The 26,827-nt window shown below is 42.7% G+C and overlaps 1 protein-coding gene across 1 annotated transcript; it reads right to left on the minus strand.

The window, feature by feature from the left end:
• On the minus strand, window positions 1–25,436 carry LOC130479610 (membrane-spanning 4-domains subfamily A member 8-like). The gene is made up of 6 exons (XM_056852004.1): window positions 25,209–25,436; window positions 21,023–21,145; window positions 19,149–19,205; window positions 17,400–17,519; window positions 14,424–14,537; window positions 1–42 (listed from the first exon to the last, which is right to left on the minus strand). Exons 1-6 carry the CDS (start codon window positions 25,434–25,436, stop codon window positions 1–3), a joined length of 684 nt encoding a protein of 227 aa, XP_056707982.1.
• Between the last annotated feature and the right edge of the window lie 1,391 nt (window positions 25,437–26,827).

Here is a 26,827-nt window from a genome sequence, read left to right on the forward strand (position 1 = left end):
TCAGTAGCCTTTTCCTCTGGATATGTTGCCCCAGCTAAGCTGCTGAAAGAAAGAAAGAAAGAAAGAAAGAAAGAAAGAAAGAAAGAAAGAAAGAAAGAAAGAAAGAAAGAAAGAAAGAAAGAACTCAACATTTCTCTTTCAGATTTGGGCAAATCTTGCATATTGTCTTCCCCCTCCCCGAACATGAAATAAACTGGAACCCCGAAAGAGTATTCCCTGCCAGTATATGAATTTAGGAATAAGCACTCAGGATAATTACTCCATGGTAATTCCTGTGCTGCACTTTGTATATATGAACTGCAGAGGAGCTTGTCTGGGCAACAGGAGATCAAAAAGGACTGGGTCCCCAACATAGTACTCCTGGGCACCATGGCACCTGCTGACACCTTTCCTGGCACCCAACAAGTGTTTTAGAAAGTGGGTGGAGCCAAATGGGTTTTTTCCCCCAGCAGACCTTCTGATTGACCACTGGGGATGTGATTGGCTATGCAGATTTTTAAAAATATTGCTTTGGCAGCAGCTACCACCACAGCAGCAGCAGCTCCACCCTAGACACCAATGGGGCATCCCGCTGGCGTCTGGATACCGGCAAAGCCCGCGCCGGCATCCCAAGAGGCATTCCAGGGGCATTACAGCATCCCGGGAGGCATTCCAGGGGTGTTACGGCACCAGGCTGGGGGAGGAGCCACCGTTACGCAGCCTCCTAAGCCCTTTCAGGCCGGGAACGCCCCTTTTTTATTTTTGCAAGATGCACCACCTTTTTAGGTGTATTTAATGCCGCTGGGATTAAATACCTCCAAAGACCAGCACAGGCTTTCCTCTCAGGAATGCACTGTGAGTGAATCACAATTTCTAAAGGGAGAGGGTAGCAGCAAGGTTGCCCGGTAACAAGCTATGGCCCTGAACATCAGGTTTTAGGGTTCATTCACAGTGCAAACGCTTCAAACCTCAAGCCCATTGAGTTAGCCACATACTTGATATTGTATTCAAGTTCCATGCTTGGCATAACTACTGCACATGTAATATAGAGATGGGAGGTGATACTCTGAATGTGTCCTTGATAGCTTACCTTCTTGAGAGTTAGATTTGAGTCCAGTAGCACCTAAAAGGCCAACAAGATTTCCAGGGTATCTCACAAAGAGAGCTTTGACTCTGAAAAGCCAATACACTGGAAATCTTGTTGGTCTTCAAGGTACTTCCAGAACATCAATCTAGCTCTTCTTCTGCAGACCAACACAACTACCCACCCCCATGAAACTATTGTTAGGATCTGAAACTCATTTAATTAATCTGCTACCATTCAGGGCGATGAATCTTGGTTTTGGCTTATTGATAATAAAGGTTAATCACACACAAAAATACCACAGAGTCGTTTTCTTAATCAAATTAATTCTTTACTAACTAATCTCAAGGGTAGGGTACATGGATTAAACAATAAACATCCTACATCTCTAAGTTTCCTAGACTTGCTAAACTCCTTTAGCAGTTACTACGCTTACTCACGAGTAGCCATTCTCACAAGGAGAATGTGCTCCTCCATGCTTGCAGGTTGGTAACTTACAAGTAAGTGGGCTACAGTTTCTCTTTCAAACAAAGGATATACCAAAGCAGTAAAATGCAGATTACTTTGCCTACGTGACCATATGACATGGAAGCAATGGCGATCTGCTCTTCCTGACCATTTGGCTAATTAACCCTTTGACTGTCTGACATGTAACGAATCTCGCTATCTAAGACCCAACAAATCCCCTTTTCGAGGTTCAGTTACATTCAGACATGCAAACATAATTCATCACATTTATTAACATATCATATCATATCAATAAGTCCCTTTTGTTTCTTGTCTTTCACTGAGTTAATCTTGAGTTGAAGATTTCTTCCTTGTCTTGTTTGATTTGCATTCTTGCACTTTTCTTTGCTTGAGAAATTCCAGTATTTTGTCTCTTTCTGTTTCCATATTAAAACAGTGTCTTTCTTCAAAGAGTTTGGATCCTGCTGATTTCTCCAGTTGTTCAGCAATTTTCTTTGCATTTGACTCAGTATCACAGCAAATTAAAACATTGTCCATTATTATTAAAATGTATTGCAATAGGCCATTTTCCTTTCTGCTGAGTAGACATTTCTCTTTATTTCCCCTTTTGAAGCCTTGCTTCTGTAGTTGTGAAGTAAGCTTTTGGCTATCTGTAACAGTAAACATCATCACTGTCATTTTCTTTGAAGTGGCAATGTTTAATAGAATGTTTATCGCTGTAAGTTGTTGCAGTGATTTCTTCTCCCCACTGAGAAACTTTTGCTCTTTGTTCTCCCAGCTTGAGAAGTTACTTTTCACTTCAGAATGGTTTAAGGTGGTTGAAACCTTTACATCTCCATCAGCTTCAGGACTGCCCTCTTCTGATGCTGTATCCTGTAGACATTTTGCTGCACCAGGCGGCCTAAGCTCCCATGCTGAGGATGTAACCGGCTCGGTTTCCCTTCTTCCAACCTTTGCATCACTCATTCTCTCAGTTGCATTCATCTCGTTTACAATGGAAATTTCCTTTCCCCTTTTGTCTCCCGAGATGCTAGCATTTCCTTCATCAGTAGATGGCGCTAGAGGTTCTGTTGAATCACTCTGCACATGCTCTGATGCTTCAATACAAATTTCACATTGCTTATAACTCTTCACACAGTCCTTTACTGGCAAGCCAAACTCATGTAGTTGCTGCCTCACAGACTCCATATTTCTGTGTTTCAATTTCAAATGCCAGAAATACACGCAATTCTCATGTTTACATTTCTCAGTATTTAAACCTTTAATCTCCTTATTGCAGTCAACAAAGCATTCCTTCTCATCAACAACAGTATTTTCCTTTGCACAAAGTCCATTGTCTTTCTCACACTGATACAGTTCATCAGAATTAACACTGTCCTCAGTATAATCCACAATCTGGTCTGCAACGTTCTCCAAGTAGTAATGAGAACCTTCTGACAAAACTTCATATTCCCTTGCTTGAGAATCAAACAAATAGCAACCGTTCTCATTTATTGTCACTTGGAACTTAGCATTTGCTAGCCTTTTCACAGACAGTAAACAATGTTCAGATTTTTGCATATAAAGCACATTCTGTAATCTTAAACCCATTACATTTCCACAGAGAGACTGGATAGAAACAGAAATTTGTCCTTTCTGGGTGCATATTTGTCTCTCACCATTGGCCATTATGAATGTTTCAGCGCATGGTTCCAAATAATCAAAGGCTTCCATGATCCCACATGTATGGTTACTTGACCCTGAATCTAAAAGCAATTTTTGTACACGCTTTGGGTCATCTTTTATTGGTAAAATGTGAGTTGATTGATCTTTTAGCAAAAGCGTAGCGATCTGATCTGGTCTCTTGGGCTTGCTATAGCCTTGACTTCCTGTTGTGGCTGAATCTGGTCTTTGTCTAAAATTCGCGGGCTTTTCCCCCGGAGAGGGGGGTTTTCCCCCTTTTGATTCCCTCTGCTTGCATTGATACGATTTATGGCCAAATTTGCGACAGGTGAAACATTGGAACTTTTTCTCATGCACATGCAATACCTGTATTCCATTAGACAGTTCATTTTCGCGTGCTCTGTCTGTTTCAAATTCTTTCAAGGCTGTGATCAGCTTATTAAGGGTTAAATCCTCTCTGGCTAGCAGGTTTCGCTTCTCTGCATTAAAGCGTGGGTGGAGACTGGCAATGAATATTGTTAAAAAATCTTCTGAGCTCACTTCCCCTCCTGCAAATTTCACCTCTGATTCCAAATCTTGCATATGCTTTAAATGTTGTAAGAGAGTTACATTTTCAGGCATCTTATATGAGAGTAGATTCGCCTTGAGGCTCATCCTCTGACCTCTGGACAAAACACCATACTTTTCATTGAGTGCTTTCATCATATCTTTCGTTGAATTACTATTTAAAATGATGGATGATTCTGTTGGTGATATTGCTCCCACCAGAAGGCACATCCCCTGGGCATCAGCTTTATCAAAGGCATTAAACTTATCTCTGTCAGTCTCATCTGGGGGATCTTCATTTAGTACGTGTTTAATCCCCAGTGCCTTAAATGCTAATTCGACAGATCTTTTCCATATTGGGAAGGATGACTGACTTATGTGGGGAATTATTACTGATTGGATCCCTTTCCCATTTACACTCACGGCTCCTGCGTTTGTGCTCGATGTTACTGGCGTGGCTGCCCGGTTCGCGTCCTCTCCCATTCTTGCAGCTTGTCGCTCTCCTCCTCCAGTTCACAGGCGTGAGGGTTGAGTTTTCCTGTCGTCCCCACAGACTCGGCTGCTCGGCTTCTTTACAGGAATTCCCTCAGGCGTCTGTAAGGTCCTTTGTATTCCTCAGTTCCCCGATGGGACACGATTCAAAAATCAAAAATTGTTCTGTGTGACTTTATATCAATAGCCAAGAATAAACCATCCACTCTGATACCACTTGTTAGGATCTGAAACTCATTTAATTAATCTGCTACCATTCAGGGCGATGAATCTTGGTTTTGGCTTATTGATAATAAAGGTTAATCACACACAAAAATACCACAGAGTCGTTTTCTTAATCAAATTAATTCTTTACTAACTAATCTCAAGGGTAGGGTACATGGATTAAACAATAAACATCCTACATCTCTAAGTTTCCTAGACTTGCTAAACTCCTTTAGCAGTTACTACGCTTACTCACGAGTAGCCATTCTCACAAGGAGAATGTGCTCCTCCATGCTTGCAGGTTGGTAACTTACAAGTAAGTGGGCTACAGTTTCTCTTTCAAACAAAGGATATACCAAAGCAGTAAAATGCAGATTACTTTGCCTACGTGACCATATGACATGGAAGCAATGGCGATCTGCTCTTCCTGACCATTTGGCTAATTAACCCTTTGACTGTCTGACATGTAACGAATCTCGCTATCTAAGACCCAACAACTATCCTATTCAGTGTTAATTACCAACCCTTTACAACTACTCTCCCCACAGCTGCCCTCCACTCCTATCTTCAAAGCTAACTCCACGAGACAAGGCTAACACCGCCCCTTTCATCCTATGAAACTAGGGATATAATCTGATACAGCTAGAGATAGTAAAGCTCTCTGAAAAGAAAAACTGGAAGCCTTCCACACTGTTCTACATGCATACCACCTCGTCTTAAGGTGGGTTCTGATTATTCAGTACTTAGGGAGGGGTTCAGAAGAACCCCAGCATTCCTCCAAGTATTTTAAAGCTGAGTCCTGCTGCAAATTAAGCACTGTCCCCATGTACTTGGAACTCACCCCCAAAGTACTTACATGTCACTCTGGGATGTGCTTGTTCTCAGCCTGCCAGCATATCTGCAGTGTCACCAGGAAGAGAGAATAAGTGAGACCAAACAGACAGCATTGAGACTTTGACTCTTGCCCTGCCCATGGTATTGCGTCTCTCCCCACCACGGTGCCATTATGTTGTGACATTTAAAGGGTTCTCACACTTCAGAAGTTCCCCTCTTTCAAAGGGCTTGGAGTCAGGCTGTCTTTCTCAGTTTTTCTGTGTCTTGAATTCTAGTCCAAGCCGTGATTCAGGAGGGGCCTTTATGGACAATGATCCTTGATTTTTACTGGGGGGGGAATGTCGCTCAAGCTGCAGAAAAAGAGAGTTTTGCCTTTTAAAGCAGCCTCACATTGTGATGAGGGATAGGAAAAAGAAGCAAGAGGATAGGAAGGCAGTAGCAGTGTCAAAGAACGTTTCTAGCAAAGGCAACGATACTGGTGACATTTTGTTTCTCTCACAGAGTGCTTCCTCCTCCTGGGCTGTGTTCCCCTTATCCTGTTCCCTTTCCTGCCTTCAGTTTGATACTATGAGACAGGTTTAGGGGAGAAGCAGTCCATGCACTGTCCTTTCATTGCTCCCCTTCCTCTTGTCCTTCTCTTTCCACTCAGACCATTTTCTCCTCACCTTATAGTAGGATTTTCAAAGTTTTTGCATTTCCCTCTTCTAGGTACTATCTGGAGATCCCCTGCTATTACAACTGATCTGCAGCCGATAGAGATCAGTTCACCTGGAGGAAATGGCCACTTTGGCCATTGGACTCTATGGCATTGAAGTCCCTCCCCTCCCCAAACCCCGCCCTCCTCAGGCTCTGCCCCAAAAACCTCCTGCCGGTGGGGAAGAGGGACCTGACAACCCTAGCAGGGAGTGCGAGGCAACCTCTGACCGTCGGGGAAGTCATGCATAATCAAAAAGGTAACTGCAGGGAAACAGCCCTGCATAAATGGCCAAAGAGTCCCAGTTTTCTAGGCAAAGTTCTAGCTTGCAATGTGCTATTACACATTAGACACATCAAGAAGGGAGGCGGTATTAGATTAAGGTATTAGAATTTATGGATTTTGGCGATAATTTTAAAACTGCTGTAAGAAGTGTATATACTCAACAAACAGCCAATTTGATAATAAATGGATCATTATCACCAAATATTGAAATTCAAAGGGGAACGAGATAGGGATGTCCTCTTTCCCCTTTGTTGTTTATATTAGTATTAGAATTGTTATTGAATAATCTTAGAAAAACGGATGAAATAGTTGGTGTGCAAATAGGGAGAAATGAATATAAACTTAGAGCATATGCAAATGATTTAGTATGTTTTTTGAGTGATCCGATTGAACAAATTGACAGATGAAATAAAATTTTGGAGGTTTATGGAAAGCTTTCAGGTTTTAAAATTAGTAAAACTAAAACCAAAATATTGGTTAAAAATATGACTCTCTCACAACAACAAATACTAACTAAAAAGACAGGTTTTAGTATTGAACATAAAATTAAATATCTAGGTATATGTATTTCGAATAATAATCTTAACTTATTTCAATTTAATTATGTAGATCAATGGCAACGGATAAAGAAGGATCTGATAAATTGGGAAAAAATTCCATTATCATTATGGGGAAGAATCTCAGTAATTAAAATGATGTTGTTACCTAAAATGCTCTTTCTGTTTCAAAATTTACCAATTTTGAAAGGAACACAGATATTTGAAGAATGGAAGAAGGATATTGTGAGGTTTCTTTGGGGTAAAGAAAGACACAGGATTGTATATAATAATTTAATAGAGTTAAAGGAAACAGGAGGATTGGGATTACCAGATTTGAAAATGTATTATCATGCAGCTTGCTTTACCTGGATTAAAAACTGGATCCTCTTAGAGAATCCGAAATTACTAGAATTAGAAGGATTTAAATTACGATTCGGGTGGTATGCATATTTATGGTATGATAAGGAGAAAGTAAATAAAGAATTCAATTCCCATATTATTAGGAAGAATTTATTATTAACATGGAATAAATATAAAGGTTTTTTAGAAATTAAAACACCTGGTTGGATTAACCCCATAGAAGCATTTCTGCGAAGAGGCGCACATATAAATTTGGATTGTAATAACTATAGAGAGATGATAGAATTCAAAGATGGGATATGGATATTGAAATCACGAGAAGAACTTCAGATTAAAGATTGGTTTATGTATTATAAATTAAAAGATAAATTCAGTAAGAATAACAGACTGGGTTTTAATCAATCCAAATCTAATTCTGAGATTATATTAGCTAAGGGTAATAAAGGAATGATAGGAACGATTTACAAACTACTTATAGAAATGAATTTAGAACAGGAAAGGATTAAATCGGTGATGGTGAAATGGATGAGGGATTTTGGTTACAATATAGATTTGGAGATATGGGAAAATTTATGGGAAAAGGAATTTAAATTTACTGTTTCGAACGAAATAAAAGAAAACTTATATAAAATGTTTTATAGATGGTATATAACCCCAGTGCTATTGAGCAAGATGAAAAAAGAAGATAAAGCGTTATGTTGGAAATGCGGAATAGATACTGGAACATTTATGCATGTATGGTGGTCTTGTAAAAAAATTAAGAGATTTTGGGGCTTGGTTTTGAATGAAACAAATAATCTGATCAAAATAAAGATAAAAAAAGATCCTGCTTTTTGTTTATTGGGAATTCCAAAAAAAGGTTTAGATAAAGCTGATAGAGTCATATGCCAATATAGTTTTGCTGCAGCAAGAATTGTTATTGCCAAAAAATGGAAGCAAATAAATAAACCTTCAATTAAAGAATGGAGAGAAAAATTATGGTTCTATATGCGGATGGCAAAAATTACAGATTCTTTACATGGTAAAGATTTGGATGAATTTAAATATACATGGTTAAAGGCCGCCGCATATTGGGATAAACTGGCAAAAACGGATTTTAAAGGTATATTTAACAAATTATAGTTTAATGTGATTTTTAATTAAGAAATAGACTAACAGGTTGTTTTTATTTACTGTCATAACACTTCACCGGAAGTCCAATGGTGAAGGGCACTTTGGTGGGTGGTTGGGTATGGCGCACTGTGGGCCTCTGTTTCTTTAAAGAATAGATAGTAACCATTAATGTACTAGCTTTGGCCGTAATAGTCCGTTGTACATATTTTTTTGTATTGTTTGTTTTTTCCTTTGTATCATACACATATTTTTTTCTTTCTTTTTTATTTTTGTGTGTATTCTTTATTAAAAAAATCAATAAAAATTTATTTAAAAAAAAAGAGAAAGGGAATTTACTCAAACACCAAGATAAAATTGATAATGTTGGCAATGAGAAGTATTCCTGCCCTTCAGAGGCAATGGTAGAAATCCCTTCCAATCCCCCCCGGGGGGAGGGGGCAAACAGGACTCTATAACTCTCCCGTGTAGGAACATTTCAACTTGAACAAGGAGTCCCATTTGGCAGATTGCTTTTGGGTAGGAGGGAAGGAAGGTGACGAGGAAGGTGATTGTGGGGTATAGCAGGGACTGCTGCAAGCTCAGGCAGCCACAAGCAAGAATCAGGGTCCTAAAATGCACTCGTAAGAGTGCACTTAACAGGCACCTCATGGCACAGAGCTTCTCCCACCCAGTACAAAATGTCCAGAGCAGCACATTTAGCAGGAACATGCCTCCATCTCTAAACCAGGCATGCAGAGGTTGGGTGAAGGTGCAGCTTGCCAGGGCAGCCGCTCATCAAGGAAAGTTGTGCCTTCCCCTATGAGGTTTGGGCACCACCTACTATGCATTCTTGTCCTTGAGTACTAGGGTTGCCAGATCCCTCTTCGCAACTGGTGGGAGGTTTTTGGGGCAGAGCCTGAGGAGGGTGGGGTTTGGGGAGGGGAGGGACTTCAATGCCATAGAGTCCAATTGCCAAAGCGACCATTTCCCCCAGGTGAACTGATCTCTATCGCCTGGAGGTCCATTGTAATAGCAGGAGATCTCCAGCTAGTACCTGGAGGTTGGCTACCCTATTGAGTACTCACTTTGGACAGCTGGAGGAGGTAGGAGCAATTACTAAGGATACAGATTGGCCCTATTCCGTGCTCTGGCTCTTGGCAATAACAATGCACCTGCCTCCAGATCATCAATGGCATATTGGCAGACAGCAACAGATGATATCAGCAGAGGCTTAATAGTGACATATGGTGGCAGCAGAATTACATGTCCAAGATGGTGAGGAATGGGAAATCTGTGGTTATGCAGATACCACTTGACCACAGACATTGTGGCAACATGGCATGACCTATTCAAAGGTGACTCCAAGACCATTGGTGTTACCACCTCCATCTCGACCCAGTCCATCTTCATCTGGGCATGGATCACAGTCAGCACCTTGTGCCAAGGGCAGATGCTTCAGGATCAAATAGTATAGTTCAGTGGCTGAATGGGAAGAAGGAATGTATGTTGGCTATAGTGTGTGACCTAGAGTTGCCAGGTCCCCCCCTCTCCTCCGGCAGGGTGGTAAAAAGGCCCCTTGCAATGCGTTTACACCCAGAAGTGCCGCATCGCGAACTAAGAGTTTGAGTGGCATAAGGCCACTCACGAGGCAGCACTTCTGGTTATAAACCAGAAGTGACGTGCCGCAGTGTTTACGCGCGCATGCATGTTTGCCCACCAACCCTCAGCTGGTCGGCGGGCGGAGAGGTGAATTGCTGGGGGTTTGCCTGCCAACCCTACTGTGACCACAAGGTGTATGTGACACTTCTCTCTGCTTTCCTCACCTTCTGGAAGCATTAAATGATGCAGATGGTGCATAAGACACAGAAGCAGAGGTGCAGACAGGAGGGAGACTGTAAAGTTGGTGGAGGTCCAAATCAGCCAAGCAGAGCGGGTATAATTATATTTATTGCTGATGTACATCATAAGGCTTCAACCAGGCTCCCATTTTAGAATAGCCTGGAAACAGGAACAACTTCAACAACAATAACCAAACTAGGCCACTAGGTGCCAACACAACACACACACACACACACACCACAGAGAGCTCATCTCACCTTCCTCAGCACTTGTTAACAGAATACACATGAGCATATGGAGCTATGTTCTACTGATTCATACTCCTAGTTTATCAAGGCAAGGTAGTGTAGTTATGCAGGGTAGAATTCCCTTTCCCAAAATTACCTTTTTTTTGATAAAGCAATTGCTTTTTCTTGTTCTCCTTTTCAAAAAAGGAATTCCTTATTCAGTTCTCTTTGATTTCTCCTTGTAGTCTTCTGTTACACTACACAGTGGTGCTCGTTGGTCCCTCTTGTAACCTTGGCCTTGCAGGTTTTTGGGGATGTTAAAGACCACAAGGTGATGCTGCAGTAGGAGGATCAGGAAGGTCTAGGAAGATGTTGCCCGCCTCTGAGCATCTGCAGAGTGAAATTCTGCAGAATCTTTGTTTCTGTTCTCCCTTTCGTTCCGCTGGAAGTGTGGGGAGATCAACCAATTGACGGGTCTGGGAGGGGTGTGGAAGCCTGCCTGAAAGATTCAGACATTCTGTTCTATAACAACAACGCAAGCCTGGGGATTTACCTACAACCCTGGGGCTACCTACAATTTTGATGTTTTACTGACAAAGCTGATTGGAGAAACATTTTGAATGGGCATATAGTAATGCTGTCACCCTTCTAAAGAATTCTTAGTCTATCATATGGATTACAAATGAAAAATTGAAATGAAAAATTGACTGATTCATTCATTCATTAATCAAGTACACCTACATGCTTTGTGTATGAATAAAACAATTATTTAATGAATATTTAAAGAATAAGCATTTTTCTTTGCTTTGGGATAACACACACACATGTTGGAGCACCTTAAAAGACCCACTCATTCCCTCCTGTGCAAGAAGACTGTCATTTTGGAGAAAAGGCCTCGTTATTATAGGCTGGAGGAGCAGGATTTGCTTCAGCAGGAGCCACGCCATTTCCACTGATGGTGCAGGGCACAACAATCATGGCCTGAAACACACACACACAAATTTTACTATAAGAAATATTTTCATTGTCATCACTTTTGTTGTTGTCATTATGGTGACCTCAAAACAGTGAACACCAAGTATATATTCAGAGACAGCTGCCAAAAACAGCTGTCATGGTAGCTTCTAGTGAAACATCTCCCCTGTCTAGGGTTGCCAACTACCAGGTAATAGCTGGAGATCTCCTGCTATTACAACTGATCTCCAGCTGATAGAGATCAGTTCACCTGGAGAAAATGGCCACTTTGGCAATTAGACTCTATGGCATTGAAGTCCCTCCCCTCCTCAAACTCCGCCCTCCTCAGGCTCCGCCCCAAAAACCTCCCACCAGTTGTGAAAAGGGACCTGGGGCAGCCCTACCCATGTACCAGTTAGAAGATCATGTGACTCTCCACTCTTCAGCTACGCAGGCAGAATGTTTAGGCCATTGTTGTAGTGGAAGGGTTGGTGTAATAGTACATTTTAAATCCATTTTTAAAGAGCAACTTTGGACCGATAAGTTCCTTAATTACTTTAGTGACATTAAGCTACATTTGCACTGATTTATTCATTTTAAAACTTTGGAAATTTGGGGTCAGGATTTTTTGAAGCAATACAGTGATGATCAGAGCTGATCACGAATTACATTTTCCCTTCTTAGATATAAAAGAAGAAAGAAAAAATCATCCTTTGAAAATGTATTCTCACAAATCAGGAGCCCAGAAAAGAAAAGAAAAAACGAGAGGAACATGAAAAGGGGGCAAAGAAAGCTCTTTCAAGGTGAATTAAGGGCCCCTTCAAAACAATTCTGAATCAACCCACCTATAGAATTAGAACAAAAAAAACCCTGTTGAAATCCTCATCTCTAAACAAAGAGCAGTTGATTTGGGTAATGTACAGGATTTTGATAAGGGAGCACGCGCAGAAAATGACAAAAATGAACTGAAAGAAACAGAAATACAGGCTCAGGCCGAAGTTAGTTTGGAAAATGAGAATACTGTAGGCATCACAACCAAGTTTCCTTTTCAAAAAGAAAGGCTGGATGATTTGCGGGAAGTGGCGGAAACTATGCAACATGAAAAAACATAGCCACAGAAAATGTCACCTAGAGAAAGGTACCTGCTGTCTGGGACAGGAGTTATCACCATCTTAGAAGCATCAATCAAAACTGAAGCTGTGAAATGGTACAGTTTTTTAAAGTGCATCATCAGTGTTGTAGTCTTCTTGGGAGAATGTGGTCTGGTTTTTAATGGTTCATCCCATCATATTGGTGATTCAAACAAAGGAACCTTTTTAGGAGTCACAGAACTACTCTCCAGGTGGGACCCCATCCTTCAGGAATATGTGCTAAGTGTAGAGTCAGGGAAGAGGGGTGAGCAGCTTCAAGTTCATTATCTGTCTCCAGACTCACAAAATGAATTTATTGCAGAGTGCTTGAATCTTGTGAAACAACGTATTTTTGCTTGAGAGGTTGTCTGCAAAAGTACTTTGCAGTAATGGTAGATGCCACACCAGATTCTTCATATAGAGAACAAACTACATTTCTTTTGAGGTTTTAAAAGAAACACAGCATGAAATTCAAGAAAGATTTCTAAAGTTTGCAGATTGTAGCAACAAAAGATGGGTAGAAATTGCTCAGTTGATAACATGCTTTGAAAGAACATGCTTTTCCTCTCAGTGTGTGATTGTCGAGCTCAAGCTTATGACAATGGACCAAACATGGCAGCTCACCTGCCTGGCATTAAATTAGCACTGCAAGATCTCCTAGAACTAAATTTGACATCCAAAACAAGAAATGAAGTCCAGGGGTTTTTATTCTATGTGACATCGTTTGTCTCTGTGTTAATGACAACTGTGTGGTACAAAATAATAGCTTGCATACATAACTGCAATAAGGTAATCCAAGCCACAAATGCCACATTAGATGTTGAAGCAGAAGACATTGAAACACCCCTCACAGATCTTACAAAACTTCGAAATGACTGGAAATGAATGCGGAATGAAGCCAAAATTGTTGTATCAACCCTTAAAATAGAAATAAAATTAGCTCATGGATGTGGTGGACTTACGCACAATATTATGTAGCAAGGCTACATAATAACAGACCTGATGGTAACTTGGTGGAAATTAAAGACACAGATGATTCACCAGAAGAAGCCTAATTCAGAAAATCTGTGTTTTATGTTTTGGTAGACAGTATTATAACAGGATTGACTGTAAGATTCAATGCTGTGAAGCAGCTGGCTGAAAAGTTTGGTTTTTTGTGGAAATATCTCACCATGTCTGAAAGTGATTTGAAAGGAAAAGTTTTATTTTTATATATCGGAGCAATTCCTGATGACCTTAATGATGAGGAGTTTTTGACAGAGATGCAGCATTTACCTTCAGTACCTATGCCAAATTTTGGAAATGGACAGTTAAAACCATTGGATCCGCTGAACATATTAACAGAATACAGACTTGGTGACCTGTTTCCAAATGTTTGTGTCAGTTCACGAATTCTTTTAACAATTCCAGCAACAGTAGCCTCTGCAGAGAGCTCATTTAGCAAACTCGAGCTGATTAAGAATTTTTTAAGGTCTACAATGTCTCAAAAAGTCTTGGGTTTGGGCCAGGCTGAGTATTGAATCAAACATTGCCAGAACAATTAATTTTGATTCTGTCATTAGAAATAAACAAGGAAAGCTCATTTTTAAGTAAGTAAAAAGCCTATTTTGTTTCACTTTTGATTCATAATTATTTCCTCTTATACCCATTGCACAATTGTAGCATGCATAAAAGGATGTTAAAATGTGAATTTTTTTCTCCTAATCTGCACGGTAGCATATAAAGATGTTCAAATGTACATTCTTTTCTCTGACCCCTCTTTTTAGTCTTTATTATGTAGGAGGGAGTATAGAGGCAGAAGGCCTCAAATGCAGAAAAATCAGTGAAGTGCTCCATTCCATCTCTCTCTCACCTTCTATACCTTTTTTTACCTTGTGGTTAAAACCATTGCGGATAAAAAAAAGATGGCTAATGGAGCAGGAAAGGGGCCCTAAAAAATTATTTGTACCACCTCATACAATTCCTCTCAGAGGCTCTGCTTTCGTCCTTTTACCATGATCTGTTTAAGTTCTGGGCAAGGAAGAAGATGCTTACCATTTCATTTTTGTAGCAGGTTGCCTGGCACCCAAAATGCGCAGTCCAAACAGTGATACAAAACTCCAGCAAGCTGAACAAGAAGAGCATGACCCCAAGACCAAAACCTACAGCCTGCAGAGTATAGAAGCATGGGGGTCAATAGTTATGCAACTTTGACTTGTTACGTCTAACTAGTTCTCCAACTCTCACTTCTTTGAGCCACACTAGAAATGCTTGTGGGGGGGGGTTGGGAGTAGGGTTGCCAGGTGCCCACCTGAGGGTCGGCGGACAAATGTGCACATGCGCATACATACCACACACGCCACTTCCGGTTTACAACCGGAAGTGCCACCTCGTGGGGGGGCCTTATATCACTCAAACAAAGAGGTATAAGGCCCCTTGCGAGGCGGCACTTCCGGTTCTAAACGCACGCACACACACACACACACACATACATTACCAAGATCAGCAGAATAGCCTCCCGCCGGAGGAGCGGGGGGACCTGGCAACCCTAGTTGGGAGAAGCACTGCAGACATTTCAAACAGCACACTGCAGCGATGCAGAAGAGCGCAGAACACCTAAAAATGGAAGAAAGGTGTTTTAAAAAAACCTGCTCAGCCCCTCTTTGCAAATGGGACACAAGTGGCTTTGTTTGAAAAGGTTAAAAAAATTAGCAGCCAGAAGCTAAAATGGTTTACAAAGGCTGTTTGAAAGAGGCCAAAGAGTTGGGTCTGGATTACCTGGACTAAACTTAGGTTCCATGCAGCCACACAGCTAGGGTTGCCAACCTCCAGGTGGTAAACAAAAGTTAGCCTGCTGTACAAGTATTGTAAAAAATTCACAGCAGTAACAGGGCCAAAAAAATTCTTATCATAGTTATTCTATTCAGAACAAGTGTTTTCAATTTTGCTACAGTATTTAAATTGTTATAATGTTGTAATATATATCATCTTCTATAACAACAATAAACCGAACATAAGAAAAGGCTACATGAATCAGTTGGACTCGTTATTCCTAGTCGTTATTATATGTCCAAATGAACTATCCAAGTAAATGTATTTGGACAAAGTCCTCCGCAATAGACGTGTTTGTCAATTTCAGCGAAGCTTGTTACAGATTTCTCCGTTTGTAGCCTTGTGGTTCTGGCGGTTCCCCTAGCGTTGGTCCTGAGGAAGACCTAAGTGGTCTAGGTCAAAACAGGGCGATAACTGGACCCCTGTCTGCTACACCCCAAGAACATGAGAAAAAGGGGAACCGCCGGAACCACAAGGATACAAACGGAGAAATCTGTAACAAGCCTCGCTGAAATTGGCAAACACGTCTATTGCAGAGGACTTTGTTGAACTATCCAAGTAAATGTATTTGGACATATAATAATGACTAGGAATAATGAATCCAACTGATTCATGTAGCCTTTTCTTATGTTCTGTTTATTGTTGTTATAGGTGTTATATATTACAACATTATACAATTTAAATACTGTGGTAAAACTGAAAATGCTTGTTCTGAATAGAATAACTCTATGATAAGAATTTGTTTGGCTCTGTTACTGCTGTGAATTTTTCACAACCTCCAGGTGGTGGCTGGAGATCTCCCGCTATTACAACTGATCTCCAGGCAATAGAAATCAGTTCCCCTAGAGAAAATGGCCGCTGTGGCAATTGGATTCTATGGCATTGAAGTCCCTCCCCTCTCCAAACCCTGCCCTCCTCAGACTTCACTCCCAAATATCTCCAGGTATTTCCAAACTGGCAACCGTGATTAGGATAATTCATGCCATAGTAATCCCCATTACTATAAATAGGTGTGAAAGTTGGACAATGAAGATAGCTGACAGGAAGAAAGTTGATTCATTTGAAATGTGAGGTTGGAGGAGAGTTTTACAGATACTGTGGACCGCCAAAAAGACAAATCAGTGGGTTCTAGATCGAACCAAGCCTAACTGTTCCTAGAAGCTGAAATGACCTAACTGAGACTATTGTACTTTGGTCAGATTATGAGAAGACAAGAGTCACTGGAAAAGACAATGGTGCTAGGATAGGTTTAAGGCAACAGGAATAGACATAGGCCCAACATGAGATGATTTTATTACTACGGCGATAGCCAGACAAACTACAAACCCTATCAGTTAAAACAACATGAGATGGATTGACTCGATCAAGGAAGCCACGGCCCTCAATTTGCAAGACCAGAGCAAGGCTGGTAACAATAGGACATTTTGGAGGACATTAATTCAGAGGGTCACCATAGGTCAGAGGCAACTTGATGGCACTTAACACACACACACATCTATTATGCTAAAATGTGTCTTTTCCAACCCAATTACAGTGCTGTTATTGAACTTGGTCAGGAGTTGGGACAGCTTGCAAAGCTGATGTGGTTCACAGTCGAGGAGCATGCAAGAAGAAGAATTTGTAGTTGATAGGATCTCCTTTTCTGTCTACTTACTTAAAAAAGTAAAGTATGGGGTGGGTGGTGTGCACATTGCTTCTGTTTTTATAACATTTGTAATGTTCAGATTTTAGTGTGGTTGCAAAGTCACTAATGAAAATGTCATAGGGAGGGATATTGCCTTTAGTCCCTGTTTATCATTGTGGAGGAGCAGGATGCTAGACTAGATGGACATTAGATCTGATCCATCAGGGTTTTCTAATTTCTTATCATGAAAAACAGTAATTTAATAATCGTTCATTTGGTTTTTCCTTAATCAGAAGATTTAACATCAAATGGATAGCAATGTTTGAAAGAATTCCAAGTTTCCAAAGCCAAAATTTAATGGAGAACCCTGTGAACAATCTGAGATTTACTTCTTGTTTTCCCATAGCCTCTGAGGGAAGGCACCTTTTAAAATGAAGAGCTGCTACTTTCTTTGGCAGTAGGAACTGATGCAGGGGTAATCACTCAAGTTATGTGCTGGTTTCTCTCCTTGATGCATTCCCATCCTTACATCTGGTCCATAAAATCAAAGATTTTTGTGTAATTTGTTCACTTACCCCTGACAAATAAAGATGAAAAGAATACAATGAATTTATAGCCAACTCAGCTATGTATAGAATCATGCCAATTAATGCCATGACAGCACTTGTGATGTTCATTCCCACACTGCACTTTACCTGAAAATCAGACACAAAGAATCAGGTTACCTCCATGGACAGAACGAGACAAGGCACAGGTTTGTTCAAACAAAAAAGGCACACCGAATCAATATCTAATTAAATATGTAAGGAGTCCAGAAAATTTTAAGCTGTACGACATATCTGAAGCAAACCTGAAGACTCTGTAAAACAATCTAAAACACAAGCAAACTGTGGAATTTAATATGCTTTGGCATTAAATCTCTCCTGATGAGGAATACAGCTTAAAGGCCTGGCACGTGTGTACACATTGCAGAGTACACAGGTTGGGTCTCCCACACTGTGCCCTGTGTTTAAGTAATCTTTGAGCTACACGTTCTTCTCTATTCCTGCATGAGGGATGCCCAATTTGGATAGTCATTGTAGTAAATATGGAGAAGGGGCTTCAGCCCCCGCTTCCTGACCTGAAATTGTCCTAAGGGGGCACTATTTTCCCAGGTGGTTAAACCCATGAGTTTACAGATAGGTTTCTCCAGTGGGCCAACTACCCCCCACCCCCCGCAGGACCTTTTGAGGTTGGAAAAATTATGTTGAGGAGGGGACACTGAAGTCCTTTCTCCATACATGCCAGAGTTGTAATCCAAATTGGGCACCTCACATGCAGGAACTGCCAGAAACAGCATCCAGAAAACATGCGGGAAACGCAGGGAGAGAGTGAAGTGACTTCTAAACATCAGAAAAGTCATGCATAATGAAAAAGAAGCATCAAAGTAGTCAGGGGGTGATCGTAGGGTTGCCAGGTCCCTTAGCTCCACCGGTGGGAGCTTTTCCGGGGGGGTGGCTGGGACACACGATGCACATGCACACCCAATGCGATGCTCGCCCCGCATGCCGCACCCACGTCACTTCCGGGTTTACCTGGAAGCAACGCAGACGCTCTAGCAATCTCCGCCAAAACTCTATGGTTTTCATACAGTTTCGTCGGAGGTTGCTAGAGTGTAAACCGGTAAACCCGGAAGTGACCTGAGCGCAGCATGTGGGCGCACGTGCATATGTTGCCCCCAACCCTCAGCTGGTCGGCAGGCAGCAGGGTGGATTGGCGGGATTTTGCCTGCCACCACCGGGCACTTGGCAACCCTAGGAGATTGTTATGGAAACAACCCCTGGATAAAAGGCCAATGCAAGAGGTGCCAAGTCTGACGCGAGAAGCTTACAACTTGTAGGTTCCCATACTAATGACATCAGCCAGGACACTGGAGCTGGAATAGGAAGGAGACACACTGAGGACTCCCTGATGGAAACTGTACTGGAGGGGCTCCCATGCTTTCAGAATAATGCCAGAAGGTACCAGGAGTGCTCAGTTGCCTGTCTGATCCTTGAATGAAGGAAGCTGGGCCAGGATCTGACCCAGGACTGCCTCAGATTTTTTCACTTTTAAGGAAGGTCTCAATGTCATCATTGCCTGTGCTTAGGAAAGTAGGGTTTGATGGGTCGTAGCTTCCCCGTGCCCAGAAGCGTTTATACAGCACCAGTCAAGCAAGGCTTATAGTAAATGCATTATCTGAACAGTACAGATTATTGCTATGGTTCTAGAGAAAATAAGAGAGAAGGCTGTTTTTATATTCCCAACCTTTATAAAAGAGGTGAAATTGTGAAATATTATCTCACCAGGGAGGCCCCCATGGGATTCTCAGCTGACACAGAAAGGGATCCAGAAGCAATAAACTGTTGGAAAGAAGGGGAAATGCCTTGGATTACATCTCTGTACTAGAGAAGTGTAAAAAAAAAGCTGCATTTTAATACAACTGATTCATTTAAAAAACAGTGTCTGATTATTTAATATTGAAATTAGAGCCTGTTGTATTGAAATTGATTTAATAGTTGCTTCCATTGGTTTTAATGGAAAAGACATTTCTGTTTTGCATAATTATGCTGCTTTCTCATTGTAGTTTTTTTTTTTTTTTTGCTGCAGCAGCAACTCCCCACCCATTTGCCACTGCCTGCAATTTAGAAAAACACATAGAAAAGAGGAGAAGATATGTTTGAGTCTGGGTAGATGCTCCTGACAGCCCAAGTACAAAAAGCAGGGATTGCAGCATAGCTGATATTGGTCATTTAAAGGATGCATTCTACTCTGCAGGTGCTAAGAGGGCATGAACTGCAAGAGTTTTCCTTCTTTACAGTATAAACTCAGAGGGATAAATGTCAGTCAAAACCAGTTCTCAGTCTGGGCAAAAGCAGCTACAAACTGCAACAACCTGGCCATGTAGAACTAGTGCAGGCACAAAGCCACTCAAAATAAACTTCAGCAACAATCATCAAGACAATCTGATTAGGAGCTCATCTCACAGGTAATCACGGGAGTTGAACTAGGTAAGTTCGACTGGCAATCATGTTTCTGTCGAAGTTCACAGCATGCATGTTGTCCTCTTCTTCTCTACTTGTCCTCTTCTGCTCTGGTTCTCCAGAACTTACTGATTTACCTTTCTCAGCTTGCCATAGTGCCTTCTGCAGTTTAGATGTCTGTCATCTTTGTGGGTGATTCTCAGCAGGTATGGATAGACCTACCAGTAGGGCAGATCAGCCTCTCTCACAGAAGTCTCTGACGCTTTTGGTTTTCAGAGGCTTCAGTATCCATGCTGAGGACTGCTTGACTGCTGAAGAACCATGAGTAGGACTTGTAAGATGGCTGCTGGAGTAGTTGCAAATCCATGATCAGATCCATGTTGGACTTCTGCAGTGAACTGTACATGGGACTGCCTTTGAAGCCAGTTTGGAAGTTTCAGTTACTGCAAATTGTGGGGCCAATATTGCCCACTGGCACTAGAACTGCCACTAGGGCTGTCAAAAAAAAAAAATTCGGTACAGTTCGGATTCGGCCGAATTTGACCCTTGTGGGAGGCGCAGATCAGTTTAAAGGGCAGCCCGTCCCCCTTCAGCGGGCTCCGCTGGAGAGGCTCGGGCTGCCCTTTAAACTGATCTGAGCCTCCCGGCCGGGAGGCACAGATGAGTTTAAATGACAGCCCGCGCCTCTCCAGCGGAGCCCGCTGAAGGGGGGCGGGCTGTCATTTAAACTCATCTGTGCCGCCCGGCCGGGAGGCTCAGATCAGTTTAAAGGGCAGCCCGAGCCTCTCCAGCGGAGCCCGCTGAAGGGGGGCGGGCTGCCCTTTAAACTCATCTGAGCCTCCCAGCTGGGAGGCGCAGATGAGTTTAAATGACAGCCCGCCCCCCTTCAGCGGAGCCCGCTGAAGGGGGGCGGGCTGCCCTTTAAACTGATCTGAGCCTCCCAGCTGAATTCGGCCCCCCCGGTTGCCCGCCAGTTTTGAGTTCGGATCCGTCCGAACAGAAAATCACCGAGTCAGGGGAGATTCTGTTGATTTTCAGTTCGGACCGAACCGAATTGACAGCCCTAACTGCCACCACAAATTCTCTGTGCACAGAAAATCTGAACAAGAATTTGAGTGGCTGTCTTCCAATGCCCACATAAAAAATCATGACCACTCAATACATGAGCTCTCAAAGACAAAGACTATATTACTTACAAATATTCCACCCCAGAATGGATAAAGTCCAACGATGGCCAAAGGTATGTAGTATAAACCAACAAGAACAGCTGAGACTCCCCCAAATCCAATGTGCATCAACCCAATTATGATCTGGATGGCCTGTAAAAGGAGGTAAAATAATTCTGCATGCAAGGTAAAATAATTCCGAATAGTGAATAAACATATGTTATGATCTTGAGCACATTCTGGAAATGTCACTTTAAAAATAATCTGAACCAACTAGTTCATTTGGTCCTTTTCCTTTTGTGAATAGAAAAGTGAAAAAGGCTAACCCATTCAGGACATGTTAGTCTTGATATGGATGAAATACAAAAGCTGAAAAATGACTTCATTCTAGCCAAAAAAGAGAAATCTCGGGTTTCTTATAACAGTATTATTTACTGACCCATTCTGAGAATAATTGCAGGAACGGCAAATTGCAATAAATATACGAACCATCTCTGGCCCATTTCTTTGGGCTTGACCAGAGTGCCCCAGCTTCTACAAATATGCCCGTTGCAACATCACAAATTTATTTATGTGTCTTTGTCATGCTCGGGGTGAACTGGCTTCAGGGCCACAATCCCACTATAGACTGGACTATAAGAAGGGCGGTCTTTGCACAGCTGCAGTGTGACTGCCACCGTAAGGAAGTGGCTGTGTGTGGTTGCGAGGCGGTGGTTTCCCTAGACCAGGGGCCGCCCTCTCCGGGGTTACCCCAAGAATATCATGACTTTGTCGACGTGTTTGATGGAGTGGATTGTGATATCTTACCCCCCCCCATCGGAAAACGGACTGTGCCATTGAGCTGGTGGGGGACACTCAGTTACCTAAAGGAAAGGTGTATCCCTTGAGCCCCAAGGAGAAGTCCGTACTAAGAGAGTTTTTGGATAAGAACTTAGCATGGGGTTTCATCCGACCCTCCACGGCGCCTTGTTCAGCCCCCTTATTCTTTGTGCGGAAGAAGATGGGTGACCTCCGACTTTGTATTGACTTTCGCAGACTCAATGCAGTAACTAAGACTAATGCCTACCCCCTTCCATTGATTCCAGATCTCTTAAGCCAACTGAAGGAGGGACGGGTCTTCACTAAACTGGATCTGGTCGAGGCTTATTATCGAGTACGAATTCGGGATGGTAACAAATGGAAGACGGCCTTTTCCAGCTGTTTTGGAATGTTTGAATATTTAGTCATGCCGTTCGGTCTTTCGGGGGGCCCTAGTGTCTTTATGCAAATGATAAATGAAGTGTTACATGACCTGCTGTTTAAAGGGGTGGTCGTTTCTTTAGATGACATTCTCATCTACACCAAAGCCTATGATGAACATGTTAAACTGGTGAAGGAGGTGTTGAAATGGCTGCGGGACAATAATTTGTTTGCCAAACTGGCTAAGTGTGAATTTCACCAGGATAAGTTGAGTTTTTTGGGATACATCATCTCACGCGACAGTCTGGCTATGGACCCTGCCAAGGTGCGAGCAGTTCTAGAATGGGAAGCACCCACCACCCGTAAACAGTTACAGCAGCTCCTGGGGTTCGTGAATTTTTATAGAGGGTTCATCAAGGACTTTGCCCGAGTGGTTCTGCCTATCACGGACCTGTTGAAAACTAAGGGGAAGGGCACCACAGCAACCCAATCCTCAGCACGGTTGGACTGGTCTCCCGATTGTGAAAAGACTTTTAAGATGTTAAAGATCCTTTTTACTTCAGAACCCATTTTCAAACACCCCGACTGTGAGAAGCCTTTCATAGTTCAAGTAGATGCTTCCAATGTGGCAATGGGCGGAGTTCTGCTTCAAATGGGAGCGGAGGGACAGCTTCAACCCTGTGCCTATTTTTCCAAAATGTTTTCTCAGTCGGAACTCAATCGGCCCAAATGGGAGAAAGAGGCGGCTGCCATTAAGTACGCCTTAACTGTATGGAGACATTTTTTGGAGGGAGCTGACGCCCCTTTTGAAGTGTGGACAGATCATAAAAACCTGGAAGCTTTTCAGGGAAATCGCAAACTCAACACCAAACAGATGTGCTGGGCTAAGTTCTTTCCAAATTCTGTTTTGTATTGAAGCATGTCCTGGGCAATTAGAATTCGCTAGCGGATGCCCTCTCCAGACTTCCTCAGTACCAGAGTAAGATAGATCGCCCAATCAACTTGTTGTTTACCCCGGAACAAAGGGGGGTTTCAATGGGGCTGACTGTGCTCACTCGGTCACAGAGGGTGGAACCCGATCCGGTGGAGGGACTCCCAGAATCTTTTAAAGACTCTTTGTGTAAGTCAACCCGGGAAGAGGAGCTGAGAGGCACCTTGCCTGACACTTTGAACTCCCGAAACAGATACTGGTTCAATGGTACCAAACTGTACATCCCTGAGTCTCTATGGAGGGAGGCACTAGAACGTTGCCATGGAGCCAAAGTGGCCGGGCATTTTGGCTTTGTAAAAACTTTGCATCTATTGCATAGGCAGTTTTGGTGGCCTGGAATGAGGCAGGATTTGAACCTATATATTAAGAGCTGTCCCACGTGTGCCATGGCCAAGTGAGTGGGGGGAAACCGTCTGGACTGTTAAAGCCTCTGTGTACCCCTTCAGCGCCATGGGAGGTTATTGCCATGGACTTCATCACGGACCTCCCACCAAGCCATGGCAAAACTGTTCTCTGGGTGGTAACTGACTTATTTTCTAAACAGGTCCACTTAGTCCCCTGCGCTTGACTTCCCACGGCACAAATACTGGCTCATTTATTTGTGCTGCATATATTTCGACTACATTCCTTCCCGCGCAAGATAATCTCTGATAGGGGGAGCCAGTTTATTGCCAAGTTTTGGAAGGCTTTCTTAAAGTTGGTGGGGGTGGAACAGGGGTTGTCCAGTGCCTACCATCCTCAGACGGATGGGCAAACAGAAAGCTTCAACTCGGTCTTGAAGTGCTACTTACGTTGTTATGTCAATTACCATCAGGATGATTGGGTGGACTTCCTCCCTTTCATGGAATATGCCTACAATTATGGCACTCACCAGTCCAAAGGTTTCAGCCCTTTTCATGTGATATATGGTAAGGACTTTGGGCCGTTGGGTAATGTGGATTTCTTGAGAGGGGAGACCAGTGTGGAGGTTGCAGACTGGGTGGAAGTTGTACAACACACTTGGCCTTGGTTGCTCGAGAACTTGGAGCGAGCCAAACAGAACTACAAAAGACAGGCAGATAAACATCGTTCCCCAGGGTGGGATTTAAAGGTGGGGGACAAGGTCTATCTGTCCACCCAAAATCTTTGTTCGCCTCATCCTTCTAAAAAACTCAGTGACAAATATGTGGGGCCATTTGCTATTTCACATCTAATCAATGATGTCACGGTGGAATTAGATCTCCCAAAGTCTCTGAAAGGGATCCACCCAGTGTTTCATGTCAGTCTGCTAAAAAAATACGTGGGGGCTCCTGATTGGCACACGGAACCCACTCCAGGGTCTCCTGTCCTGGTCCAGGGGGAAGAACACTTTGAAATTTCTAAGATCCTGGACTCTCATGTTCGCAAGGGCGTGTTGTACTACCTGGTCCAATGGAAACATTTGGGCCCTGGGCAGGACGAGTGGGTCGCTGATCGTCATGTTGTCACCCCTCGCCTGGTGCAGTTATTCCACGAGACCTATCCCAACAAACCTCGACCTTCAACAGGGGGAGGGGAGCCTTAAGGGGAGCAGAATGTCAGGTCTTGGCCTGATCCCGTTTTCCAGAGTGTTTTCCCAGAGTGTTCATGCTGTTCAGCACCTGGTACTTGTTGTGTCTTTGCCCGTGTGTTTGCCCGTGAGAACTTTATCAGAGTTGCCTGGCAACGCCAGGCGAGTATCTTTGCACTTATGCTTTTAAACCCTACAGCTCCCCTTGAGGGGCATTGCCAACTTTCTAAGCCTTTGAGCTGTCATGCCTTTAGTCTGTACCTGCTAGTTTTCCTAATAAAGAGTTTTTACTTCAGAGCTGTCTGAGTGAATCCTTGGGAAAGAACCAGAGATGAGCTTATGATCCTGACACAGAGGTACACTACTGATCTGTATTGATCTTATAATATCCACAACCGGAATAATATGTCATCTTTCTTTTTGAACTGCTTAGTCTATCCTGTACTGCCATCACTATACCAAGGAAGGTATTGAAATTACCATACACTGGACCATGAGTGGAAATCAAACTCACTTACCCCCAGAGTCTTAGTCTCTACTTTGCGGAGTTTCTCCTGTACTCTCTGCTGAGGGTTTTGCTCAGGTTGGCTGTTGGTGTTTCCAGGCTGCTGTCCTACATATTGCATCACCCCTTCTGACTGGATAACAGTACCAGGGATTAGCTCTCCTGACTGGATTACGTTGGCACCATTTGATGGAATGAACAACATTGACCCACTGGCCATTCTCAGTGGATCTGTTGCCATAGTTATATTGTCTGCAGGGGAGGAAAGCCCTAAAGAAACAAAGGGAAATAAAAGTTGCAAATTTCTCCACCATGCCTAACACAGACCGTAATCTGAAACAGTGCATTTATGGAATACATGCACACAGAGTACTACCAGAGCTTGTCTGGATAAGGGAAGATTAAAGTGAGATTATTATTTTTTCTAATTGGATGTAAATAAAGCCTAGTCTTTAGAGTGATATGAAATATGTACGCCTTAAATGGAGCAAATAGCAACAAACTAATCTGGGGAAAGGGACGAATGCACAGATAAATCATGGGCAGGGTTACCAAACTCAAGGTCAGGCCTAGAGTTCACTGGAATTACAAGTGATCACTAGACTACAGAGATCAGTTCCTGTACAGGAAATGGCAGCTTTGGAGGACAGAGTCTATGGCAACAATTACCTACTGAGCTTCCTCTTCAAACTCTGCCCTTCCCAGGCAGTCCCCCCAATTTTCCAGGAGTTTCCCAATCTGGAATTGGCAAACCTAATGAAGATTAAGTGATAGAGACATAATGGGGGAGCCAACAAACTTATTCTTCAGCTGGTTTCTCCAGATCTATTAAAAGTTTGAATGTGAATAAAGTTGCTAGCTGGCTCCCCCAAACAACCAGTGTTATCCTCTTGTGTGCTTGATAACAAATGAAGCTGCTCATCATATCGAGTGAAACATTATCAGTTGCTGCTAAAGGAACCATCTCCTGGAGCTTATTCAAAAATTGGCAGCCATGTGGATTCCCACCAGTGCCACACAGGCCTCCAGGCCCAGGACAACACTGAAAATTTCTTTATTATACAGCTTGATGAGTGGCTATATAGTTTAGCTGCATGCCTTTTTCATAGGCTTACCAGGTCCCATGGCTCCATCGGCGGGAGCTTTTTTACAGCGTGTGGTGCGCGCGCCTGGTGCAAAGCGCACGCATTTCTGCAGAGGTTGCTAGAGCGTCCGCATCACTTACGGGTAAACCCTGAAATGACGTAGGCATGTCACACGGGCGTGCTTGCACGAGTTGCCCGCCGGCCCTCAGCTGGTTGGCGGGCAGCCTGGTGGATTGGCAGGATTTTACCTGCCACCACCGGGCACTTGGCAACACTTCTTTTTCAGTGTTCTACCCTCTTTTCTTATCTACCTGAGATCTGGAATGGGGCATTTACCAGATAAGAGTAGTCTTGCTCTCACTTGTTTGGCAAAAACAAACAAACATCATTATATATTCATAAAGTAATGAGATTTCAGAAATCCCATTTAAACACACAATCTAAGTACAGACAACTTAAAACCTTTTGATAATAGATGCCTTCTTTATGGAATTTCCCCCCAAAAGAAATATGGCCAACATTTGGAACTCAAGGAAGAAGCCTGACT

Source organism: Euleptes europaea, chromosome 6 (assembly GCF_029931775.1).
Source record: "Euleptes europaea isolate rEulEur1 chromosome 6, rEulEur1.hap1, whole genome shotgun sequence".
In the NCBI taxonomy this organism is placed as follows: domain Eukaryota; kingdom Metazoa; phylum Chordata; class Lepidosauria; order Squamata; family Sphaerodactylidae; genus Euleptes; species Euleptes europaea.

Coding starts and splice junctions, on each gene's coding strand:
- LOC130479610 (XM_056852004.1), bottom strand. CDS start 25,436: ATGGCAACAGATCCACTGAGAATGGCCAGTGGGTCAATGTTGTTCATT. Junction 19,206..21,022: donor CATTCTGGGGTGGAATATTT/GTAAGTAATATA, acceptor TCTTTCCAACAG/TTTATTGCTTCTGGATCCCT. Junction 43..14,423: donor CCTGCTACAAAAATGAAATG/GTAAGCATCTTC, acceptor TCTTTCTTTCAG/CAGCTTAGCTGGGGCAACAT.